This window comes from Hibiscus syriacus, unplaced genomic scaffold (assembly GCF_006381635.1).
Source record: "Hibiscus syriacus cultivar Baekdansim isolate YM2019G1 unplaced genomic scaffold, ASM638163v2 tig00110599_pilon, whole genome shotgun sequence".
Classification (NCBI taxonomy): Eukaryota; Viridiplantae; Streptophyta; class Magnoliopsida; order Malvales; family Malvaceae; genus Hibiscus; species Hibiscus syriacus.
Genome location: NW_024062796.1, coordinates 289342 through 301025, shown reverse-complemented (window position 1 = coordinate 301025; position 11684 = coordinate 289342). Strand labels below are relative to the sequence as shown.

The 11684-nt window shown below is 34.7% G+C and overlaps 2 protein-coding genes across 3 annotated transcripts; both read left to right on the top strand.

The window, feature by feature from the left end:
* The first annotated feature begins 1322 nt into the window (after positions 1-1322).
* LOC120134855 (pentatricopeptide repeat-containing protein At3g06920-like) lies at positions 1323-4915 on the top strand. Of its 2 annotated transcripts, none has more exons than XM_039151238.1 (3): positions 1323-1440; positions 1618-4439; positions 4662-4915. In XM_039151238.1, the coding sequence occupies exons 1-2, from the start codon at positions 1422-1424 to the stop codon at positions 4299-4301; spliced, it is 2703 nt and encodes a 900-aa protein (XP_039007169.1). In that variant the 5' UTR covers positions 1323-1421; the 3' UTR covers positions 4302-4439; positions 4662-4915. The 2 variants fall into 2 exon arrangements, with proteins under 2 accessions (XP_039007169.1, XP_039007168.1); XM_039151237.1 differs by having other exon boundaries at positions 4538-4915.
* Positions 4916-6824: 1909 nt separating this feature from the next.
* LOC120134853 (TOG array regulator of axonemal microtubules protein 1-like) lies at positions 6825-8144 on the top strand. Its single transcript, XM_039151235.1, has 5 exons — positions 6825-7046; positions 7133-7239; positions 7317-7464; positions 7551-7745; positions 7828-8144. Exons 1-5 carry the CDS (start codon positions 6825-6827, stop codon positions 8059-8061), a joined length of 906 nt encoding a protein of 301 aa, XP_039007166.1. The 3' UTR covers positions 8062-8144.
* Positions 8145-11684: the final 3540 nt, after the last annotated feature.

Here is an 11684-nt window from a genome sequence, read left to right as displayed (position 1 = left end):
ATAACATAAAACTATTGATTTTGTGAACCTTAAATCTTAAACCCTAAAATATTTTGGTTGTTGTTGAAAATTCTAAACTCTAAACCCTAAACCCTTAATACAAGATAAGTAGCCCTAAACCCTAAAATATTTTGGTTATTACTGAAAACCTTTATAAATTCATGGTATGTTGAGGGCAATGAAAGGGGTAGAGGATGGTGGTATCTACCATGATGGTGATTACAGATTTGTTTTTTGTAAGAAAAAAATTGTTTGGAGGGAGAATGGTTAGGGTTTAATGTTTAGAGTTTAATGTTTAGAGTTTAGGGTTTATAGTTTAGTGTTTAGGGTTTAGGATTTTAACAATAACCAAAATATTTTAGGGTTTAGGGTTTGCAAAATCAATAGTTTTATGTTATTTATATTTAATCGATACTTAACTAAATTTTTTATATATATAAATTCAACAAACAAATATAACTTAAACTATTTAACTAACAAACTAATTAAATTAAATTAATAAAATCCCTCCAATAATAAATAATTAAAGGAAAATATTTGTAAATTATTAGATCTTCGAATTGAAATTGAATTTATGTAATTATTAGATGGTGCCATGTGTCACCATTTGATTAAAGGAAAAATATTTAAATTAAATTAATAAAATCCCTCCAATAATATCGTGACACATGTCCTCATATAATTAGAGGATTAAATATATTGAATTAATTTAAATTATGACCAATTTGATAGATTATGTAAGTAATAAGGACTAAATGTAAATTATACAAATTTTATTAACTGACATGTCATCACTTCCATTAATTGTCGATCTGGATTAGTCGATCAATAGATCGGATATCAGTGATTAATTAAAAAAAAGTTAGGTGATATGATTGACAAGAATTCAAAAATAATTGCCGAAATGAAAAAAAAACTATAGTTGGGTGGTCTTTGTTATAGTTTAACCTAAAAAAACTAAAATATAGAACCCATATCCATAGCTTTTATTTTTGCAAACCACGCATGAAAACATAGATTGCTTGACGACCTTTCTTGGTCGCTTGGACAACCTGACGACCTGCAGAGGTCATTCGAATCACCTGACGACCAAGGATACAGCTGTAACAAACACCTTATCTCATCAATTAATTTTTCAACAACTTTATCTAAAAAATAAAAATTTACATCATTATTTCAAAAATTTTGCCAATAAAAAACTATAAAACTTAATACTAATATAAAAATAAAAAATAACCAGGGTCGACTTTACTTGAACGTTGGAGTTGCTTAACCGTGTCTTACCGTCTTCGTATAAACCCTAAATTCTTCCAATTCCTTCTGAATAATTTCTCTTTATACCTTCTTTCCCTTGGTTCGAAATTTGAATTCATTTATTTTTTTCAACATTTTGATTTGAGATTACAGATGTATACATAAACATGGTCTTCAGAAATCCAGGTAAACTCTCGACCTCTACAAATTTCATATTAGATGGAATGTTGGATCTTTGAGCTTAACAGTATATAAAAAATTGCATTTTCTTTCTTGGGTTTTTGTATTTATTTGATTTTCTGCCATTTTTATGTGTTTCAAATCCCGAATTCGTTAATTTTTATCTTTTCACGAGGGCTGCAGGAATAAGTCTTCGTATACGTGCAAATTGTTCTCGTATTTTTAGTGCTTGTAAGAACCTATCTTCGTTCTCCGATACTCCTTCGTCTGAATTGTATAATAAATCTGTTGCTTTTGAAGGTAAGTTTAATTGTATTCAAGAACACCCAAGTAGAATTGAAGTTGTAAAGAAAGAAGTAGATGATGTGTGTGGCATCTTAGAGAGTGGTCCGTGGGGACCCGCCATTGAAAACGCTCTGTCTTCGCTCAAGGAGAAGCCTCAACCCGGTTTGGTCATTGGAGTTTTGAGGAAGTTGAAGGATGTTAATCAAGCAATAAACTATTTCAGATGGACCGAGAGGAGAACCGACCAAGCACATTGTCCGGAAGCGTACAATTTGCTTCTCATGGTGATGGCTCGGAATAAGAAGTTTGATTGCCTGGAACAGGTTCTTGGAGAGATGAGTGTTGCGGGATTCGGCCCATCGAATAACACTTGCATCGAGATGGTTGTTAGCTGTGTCAAGTTCCAAAAGTTAAGAGAAGCTTTTAATATTATACAGACGATGCGGAAGTTCAAATTCCGGCCAGCCTTTTCGGCTTATACCACTCTGATCGGTGCTTTATCTGCTGTGTTTGAATCTGATCTTATGCTCACTCTGTTTCATCAGATGCAGGAGCTGGGTTATGAAGTTAGTGTCCATTTGTTTACTACTCTTATTCGTGTGTTTGCCAAGGAAGGTCGGGTTGATGATGCTATTTCTCTGTTAGATGAGATGAAGAGCAACTCTTTTGAAGCCGATGTTGTTCTTTATAATGTCTGCATAGACTGCTTTGGTAAGGTAGGTAAGGTGGATATGGCATGGAAATTCTTTCATGAGATGAAAGCACAAGGCCTAGTGCCTGACGACGTGACTTTCACGAGCATGATTGGTGTTTTATGCAAAGCCAATAGGCTGCAAGAAGCTGTAGAATTATTTGAGCTGATGGAGCAGGATCGAAAGGTCCCCTGTGCTTATGCTTATAACACCATGATCATGGGTTATGGCTCAGTAGGAAAGTTTGACGAAGCATACAGTTTACTAGAAAGACAGAAGGCGAAGGGGTCGATTCCGAGTGTGATCTCATATAACTGCATTCTAACTTGCCTTGGGAAGAAGGGGAAAGTGCAGGAAGCATTGAAGGTCTTTGAGGAGATGAAGAAAGATGCCATGCCAAACCTTCCAACTTATAACATTCTCATAGACATGCTTTGTAAGGAAGGCAATCTTGAGGATGCTTGGAGGATTCAGGATGCCATGAAAGAAGCTGGCATGTATCCCAATGTTATTACTGTAAACATAATGATCGATCGACTGTGTAAAGCACAAAAACTCGATGAGGCTATTTCTATATTTGAAGGGATGGATCATAAAGTTTGCTGCCCTAACGAGGTTACGTTTTGCTCCCTTATAGATGGCTTGGGCAAGCATGGCAGAGTAAATGATGCCTACAGACTTTACGAGAAGATGCTGGATTCTGGTAAGATCCCAAATGTGGTTGTATATACATCCCTCATTAGGAACTTCTTCAAATATGGCAGGAAGGAGGATGGTCATAAGATATACAAAGAAATGCTGCGTAGGGGATGCGCCCCCGATCTTATGCTCCTCAATACCTACATGGATTGTGTTTTTAAAGCCAGAGAAATTGAGAAGGGTAGGGCTTTGTTTGAGGAAATAAAGGCTCAAGGTTTTGTTCCAGATGTGCAAAGCTATTCAATCCTGATACATTGCCTTGTGAAAGCAGGTTTTGCACATGAAACCTATCAATTATTTCATGCGATGAAGGAGCAAGGCTGTGTTTTGGACACCCGTGCTTACAACACCGTGATTGATGGATTCTGTAAGTCAGGTAAGGTTAACAAAGCTTATCAGCTGCTAGAGGAAATGAAGTCAAATGGTCACCAGCCCACTGTTGTAACGTATGGTTCCGTCGTCGATGGTCTTGCTAAGATTGATAGGCTTGATGAAGCATACATGCTTTTCGAAGAAGCAAAAGCACAGGGCATAGAGTTGAATTTGGTTATCTATAGTAGTCTTATTGATGGGTTCGGGAAAGTCGGGAGAATAGACGAAGCATATCTAATCTTGGAAGAGCTGATGCAGAAGGGTTTGACTCCTAATGTATATACATGGAATTGCTTGCTCGATGCTCTGGTGAAAGCGGAAGAGGTTGATGAAGCCCTTGTCTGCTTCAAATCTATGAGAGAATTGAACTGTGTTCCCAACCATATTACTTATAGCATTCTCATAAACGGTCTTTGCAAAATCAGAAAATTCAATAAGGCCTTCGTGTTTTGGCAAGAGATGGAAAAGCAACAGTTAAAACCGAACATTATCACTTACACCACCATGATCTCTGGACTCGCAAAGGCCGGTAATGTCGCGGAAGCACACGGACTCTTTCAGAGATTTAAGGCTAACGGGGGTATACCTGATTCCGCGTGCTATAATGCCATCATAGAGGGGTTAAGCAATGCGAGTAGGGCAATGGATGCATATAAACTTTTCGAAGAAACTCGACGGAAAGGCTGTAACATTCATACCAAAACCTGTGTTGTGCTTCTAGACGCACTGCACAAAGCTGAATGTCTTGAGCAGGCAGCTATCGTGGGGGCTGTGTTGAAGGAAACAGCAAAGTCTCAACATGCTTCGAAGCATTGGTAACATGTTTTTTCGGTTTGGTGTCGGAGAAATCAATTAACGCACAATGAGGCGATCTCGCTCAATGTTGCCTGTAGAACAATGTAGTGGGGCTGGACAACATCACTAGCAACCCACTTCTATAGATGAACTTAAGCAAAGGTATTTCCTCTTCTCATCTAAGCTATAAGTGCATCTAGTTTTGTGTAAAGTTTATGCATAAAATTTCTTGTGAACGTCTAAATACGAGTTCTATGCAGGCTCGATACGGATCCTTTTTTGTTCCGGAATTTCAAATATAGGATACTAGCTATGAAAACCGATCCGGTCGAAACCTTTTCTTTGGCAAAATGTTATTCCGGTGACTGATATGAATCGATATAGGTGCTCTCTGGCCGAAGCCATTGCTATATGCATCATGGAGGATTGAGAAGACAGATTCCCCAAAACCAGCAGCCACTGCGAAGACAGACCCTTTTTATATTTCGATTATTTTACAGTTTTGTTTTGTATTTTTGGTATAATCCAACCAAAAACCAGACATTTCATCTTGGGGTCTTGTTTGTTTTATTCGTTGAAGTTTCCCCCTTGAGCACATTGTAAGCATGAAAATCTTACCAGCTTCGGGTTCATATAGGGTTAATTGCACTAGATGTCCTTAAATCATGTCTCAATTTTTAAATTAGTCCTTAAACTTTATAATATTCTATTTGAGTCATTGAAGTATCATTATCATATTAATCAGGTCTTTGTCAATTGAATCATCGACTTGGGCATTAGATGGCAGGCCGGATCTGACGTAAACTCTATGTAAAACATGTGTACTTATTGTGTTGACGGTTCTGAATCTAACGTGTTAATAAATAGGGTAAATTATGTGTTTAGTATCTAAAATATCAGTTTTGATTTATTTTAATATTTAAATTTTTATTTTTTTCAAAATCATACTTAAACTTTAGTTTTTGTTTCATTTTAGTATTTCTGTTAAAAAATTAACGTTAAATTTTAAAAATATTGAAAGTTTGGGTACTAAAACGGATGAAAATTAATAGTTTAGTTATTAAATGTCATAAATTTTTAACAGTATATATTAAAATGAAACAAAATTTATATGTTAGGTATGATTTTTTTTTTAAAAGTAGATATTAAAATGGGTTAAAATTGATTATTTAGGTACTAAATATGCGAAAGGTTATTTTTAACGCATCAAATCCTAATTATCCATTTGATGGCTAACATATTGATTTGATAGATAAGATAATGATACTTTGAAGATTAAGTAGACTATTTTTAAAATTTGTGTTCGGCCTAGAAGTTTCAGCAATAATTGAAAAATCCTGAGTTTTGAGTCTAATTTGAAATTGGAGTTTAAATCTAGAAATTATGGAACGACTTAATTAACTTTAATATAGAGATTTGGACGATTAATATAGTTAAGATTAAGGTCTACTTTTGCTCTTGTAGTAGACTTAATTTATTATTTTCATCCATATAGTATTTTCGTATTAATTTAACGTTTGAAATTATTTAATTGCATCATCATATACCATTAACAGTTTTGACTAACATAACCGTTGGTCTTTTGCCTTTATGGACGCCATCAATTTTCATGTTAGTTAATATTATTGACGTTGCTTGACGATGACATGACATTTATTAAAAATAAATAATAAAATATTTAAAATATTCCATCTCGGTGGTCTCCATTCCAAGTGACGTCGAACCAATAAGAGAGCAGTCGGCCCGTTAGTCTATTCTCTAACCACGGTAGTTGTATTCTACCAGTATCGGATGGTAGACGACTAGAGCTTCTTTCGTGCATAGTTTTACAACATGCAAATCAATATTAGCCAAAGCAAAGGTAAGGAAAATCAAAAGAAACGACCGGTGAAGGTGGGGTTTTAGAAGATTCTAATGGTGAAGATATTCCCCTTGACGGTGAGGATGATATATCTCGAAATCGACACTATTAGATGGTCAACGAAGTCGCCTATGGAGATGTTTTACTTCGAAAGAGCTATGAAGTTTTTTTCAAGATCTATGAACAAACGACAACGATTTGGGGAAAACAAACTTCAAATCCATAGTTGAAGTTCGCGTTGCGAATCTGAAAACTGATTTGCGATACCAGAGATCGCGTTTCGAATTATCGATCGCATTGCGATTTAATTGGTCATTTTGGCAAATCCAAAAAAAGTTGGTTAAAATCGTATATTATAAGGCATTTTTGGTCAATGAGGTTATTTTATCTTAGAAAAAAATGTTTCAAACCCATTTACTTTGCCATGCCACGTGTCAATCAGATATGGAAACATGTGTACAGCCAAATACAATACAAACGACTGTAGAATATCACAACCACTTCTATGGATTCGACCGTTAAGAACTTTTTTAAAAAGGAAAGTCCAACGTCTCTTTTCCACTTCCTTCAAATATTTAAATTCTAAAACGTTCTTCCTTTACCCTTTCAATTCTCATTTCATTCTAATCCATCTCAAAATCGCAGCGGAAAAAAAATCAACTCTGTTTTCAGATTTAATAGAAAAAATGGCGTTGAGACCCATTGATAATGCACTCCCGACCACACCAGAAAGACCCAAGAAACAAGCCAAAGTGTCGATTCCGATTCAAACACAGAGAAAACCGTCAGATTTTGGTGTCGCCAATGACGAGAACAAGGCCCCTTTACCACCATCTGTTGAGGCCTCCGTTGATTACATATCTTCCGAGAATCTCAAACCCTTTCAAGACCCGGAATCCAAAATCCAAGTAATTCCCATATTCACAAATGTAAAACCTGTTTCAGATTCATGTTTTCTGATTATTTGTTTTCTTTTTTGGGTATAAAATTTCAGAGCTTAGTTGAAGGGTTGGAGTCGAAGGATTGGATTAAGGTCTGCGAGTCCTTGAATGACGTTCGGCGTTTCTCTTTATATCACTCCACGCTACTGCTTCCAATATTGTAAGATTCTCAATACTTTTTTGGATTTTCTGGTGATGGGTTCTTTTATGCTGATGAACTGTTTGTGACTATGCCAGGGAGAAGGTTATATCGGTAGTGGTAAAGGCAATGAGTAACCCGAGAAGTGCCCTTTGCAAGACCTCGATTATGGCTGCTTCGGATATCTTCAATGCATTTGGTGAAAAGTTGCTCGATTTCACCGATTCCGGTGCATTTGACCAGTTGGTGAGTACCCGGTTCTCTTTTGAGGTTTCGAATTTCCTGTTTTGAGTTGTTAGTATCGTTAATTAAATTCATGGTTTGGTTTACAGCTGCTGCAATTGCTACTAAAAGCTTCTCAAGACAAGAAATTTGTATGTGAAGAAGCAGATATGTCGCTGAAAGCAATGGCAAACTCCATTCCTCCTTTGCCTCTGCTTAAGCAGCTAAGCGGATATGTTAACCATCGCAACCTTAGAGTCCGAGCTAAATCGTCTGTTTCCATTTCGAACTCTGTTTCCACAATGGTAATGAACAATTTATAAAATGTGTTGTGAACATAATCTCCCTCGTTTGACATTATAATCACATATGATTATTCATTTGCAGGGTGTGGAAGAAATGAAAGAGTTCGGGTTCATTACAATGCTTCAACTTGCTGCAGATTTGTTGAACGATAGACTCCCCGAGGCCAGAGAAGCAGCAAGAAGCATCGTGTTTTCGGTATACAAGGTGGCATTTACTGAGGACAGAGTCGAAAATCCAGAGGCTTGGCAAAGCTTTTGCCTGACCAGCTTGTCACCTATTCAGGCTCAGTCTGTGATCAAAGTTATCTCTTCTTAGTAGGGTTTTAGAGCAATGCTTTTAGCAGCAGCTCACCAGGTTGTGGTAGAGCTTAGGGTTCATGAAGATGCTGCCTTTACATGATTTGGAATAACACATTTTATGTTATTTCGTCTTGAATTAAATGAAATTTACAAATTTCATCCACTTTTTAGAGCTTATTCTCGTATTCGGAGAACGATATCGAGCATAAAGATGAGAATAGGGAACTTCAGACATCCCAAGTTATCAGAGCATTAAAATCTGAAAATTATTCTTGATGAAGAATTAATCAATCGAATAATAAATGGTAACAAAATTTTCGAGACAGTATTTCACAACCACTACAACAGTCCGAGCGATTGTTCATGTGGTAATTCGATCACTCTGATCTGACACTTCTCATCGAGACATGCTTTGTAAGCTCGAAGAGAACCAACCGGAAGTGGCATCACATGTTCAACTTCGGTCTTCAACTCCTGGAAATACGTGTGTAGCTGATTTACATCCTTACATGGCCAGCCTACTCCGAGTTTGCAATAGACTGCAAAGCCATCTCAACCTGGGAAAATGGTTGACCTGCATAGGCTTAAGCTGCCCCTTCTTAACAACAATTACATCCTTGGCATGAGATTTTGCAACTTCACGAAGTTCCTGTAAATTTCTGCTCTCGTATCAGTCATACGGATTAAGGAAAATGTATGGCATTAAACAGTTCTTATCCTCAATGTTAACCGACTATGCTTGTGTCGATTAATATAAGCACGGATTGTTATGAAGCTAAACAAGCTAGACTTAATGGAACAGTACTATAGTTCTTACTTTCACAGACACAGGAACAACTTCAGCACTGAAATCACCTAGATCTTCAAAGAAACATTCAAGAAGATAACAGAAGTTATTGGCATCACTGCAATCCTCGAATGCAACAGCGCAATAAGTATCACCCTCTTCCTGATCTTCGGAGGATGGTCAGAAGGTAAAAAGCCCTCCCAGTCCATCCGGATCATCACCTCGTTGCATGAGAATTACCTGGAAACAGTCACGAGTGCAACCCGAAAGGTAGAACGTTCCGTTATCCAGGCATTATAATGGTGACATGGAAAACTAAGTATGGAATATAGAACTAACTGAAGGGAACTAATCAAATGATAACAATTCCCGAGTCTCGGCATTACAGACAGGAAAAAGAATAATTATTAACAGAAGTGCCAAAGTTGAAGTTACATACTAGGGCATAAGGAAGTTTCAGCCACCATGGATCAGTTTTGATGCCTGATTGGTTAACCTCGATTTTTTCAGCTCGTGGCTTGTTGTTGCTACCATCTCTTCTTTCTGAAGTACGCAACGAAACGTGCTTATCAAATTCGGTTTTAGCTTCCTGATTCTCTTTTCTAAATATCTTTAGGTTCTATGTATTCAAATCTCTCGACTCCGTTGATTCCATAATTTCAGGAGACAATCTTCCTTCACTGCTCTCTGAACCAACACTAGAAATTTAACAAATAACCAATGATTGCAAGGACCTCAGGAAAACTATAAAAGTCGAATTCAACATATCACAGAAGGTAACAAATTTAAATAAGAGCATCATTCTTAACAGTCCTATATTTTAGGTTTTACGCTTTTTGTGCTTAGAGGGAAATGGAGTGGAAAGAGATGAACAGAGGAGTGGCTTTAGTGAAATCTTGGGAACGGAGGAGAGTGTGAGGGAGACCGCACCCGCCATGGATTTTCACAGTGGAGCACAAAGACCAGTCAAAGAGCTGAGTGAAATTTGGGTTTTGTCTTCGGTTTTAGAATTTTTACAATTTTCAGGCCGCCATTGAAGCCCAATGGAAAGCTTTGGTTTCTTGTGTTCAGGTTAGTAGGCTTGAAGGTAAGTTCTTTTGGGCAATTTTGCCCAATACCTAGACAGACTAATTTGAATAAAAAATATTATGTAAGTAAACTCGTCATGTGATCGTGATAAAGTGTTGTATTTATCGTATATCCCAAAATAATTTGGAAAACGGCCTAATAAATTAATTTTTTATCAGGTCAAATTTTTGTCTTTTTTTTAGGTTTGGTGGTTTCCATTGGCCCAATTCGAAACCTTCTCTCTCTCTTTTTTTTAAACATTTCTGATTTAAGAGATTTTAAAATATAAGCATCAATATATATAAACTTTTATGGATAATAATGTAACCAAACGAATGATTTTATGTTAAAGACGGATATGAATTTATAAAATTTTAGAGAGTGAACTTTTATTTAAAAAAATTTAGAAGATAAAAGCAGATTTTTAATAAAAATACATATATAATATATGATAAGTTTAAAATTTTAAGAAGAACGACCGTCTCCACTGTGTTTATCCTTGAACGTGAGGATTAAAATTTGTAATTAAAACAAAAATTAAAAGATGAAGGAAGGACCACACATTTAGTATTGGCTAAGAGATTGGTAACGTGGGGCAATATCATACACTAAGATGACACAAATGTGTTTTCCCATAATATTTCCTCTTATCATCTCCATTCACTCAAATTATTTTTTTTCCTCTTTGAAAATAGTAAATATGAATTAAATCGAGTTTGATATATTTAATAATTAATATGAATTAAAATTTTAATTAAACAAAATTACGATTAAATTACTATTTCTTGTATTATGTTCAAATTTAAAATTTAATCTTTATCTTTAAATTTGATGTGGTCACTAATTAAATCTAATAAATTAAATTATAATGAGTTGGAATGAGGATTTTTAAGGAAGGAAATTTAATCAAAATAGTTAATAAAAAGCTAAGTAATCACATTATTTTTTTAATCAAAATATTGTTAAATTAAAATATAAGAATAATCACTAAATTATTATTGTTTTTTCACTTTAGTGATTGATGCTTTTTAGTAAAATCGTTATTATAGTTATATTTTTATTTTTATTTTTAATATTAAAAAAATAATGATGATATCGATATGAAATTTTTATTTTTAAATAGTTTTTCTCTCTTCACATCAACAACTCATGGAAAATTAAATAATTTAGGGTAAATTATGCATTTAGTACCTAAACTATCAGTTTTAATTTGTTTTAGTATCTAAATTTCAATTTTTTAAAATCATAGATAAAATTTAATTTTTGTTTCATTTTAGTACCCATCATTAAAAACTTTAGTTTTTGTTTCATTTTAGTGTCCCGTTCATAATTTAACGTTATATTTTGAAAAAAATTGAAAGTTTAGGTACTAAAACGGTCCAAAACTGATAGTTTAATTACTAAATGCGTTAAGCTTTTAACGACATAGTACTAAAATGAAATTAAAACTAAACATTGGATATGGTTTTGAAAAAAAATTAAAAGTTTAGGTCCTAAAATAGATAGAAACGGATAACTTATGTACTAAATGTATGATTTACTCAATAATCCATCGGTACATAGAGAGAAAATACATAGAAAATAATTCAATAAAAAAGGATAACGGTTTCACATCAATATTTTCGTTAATTTTTTATGATCAATAATTGAAATAATAAAATATAATATATTTTTTAGAAAGATCAATGATCAAAATAAAAAAATAATGATAATTTGGTCACCAATATGGTACTTTACCCAAAGAAAATCTATAATTATCCATATATTTCAAAATATTTTGTCTC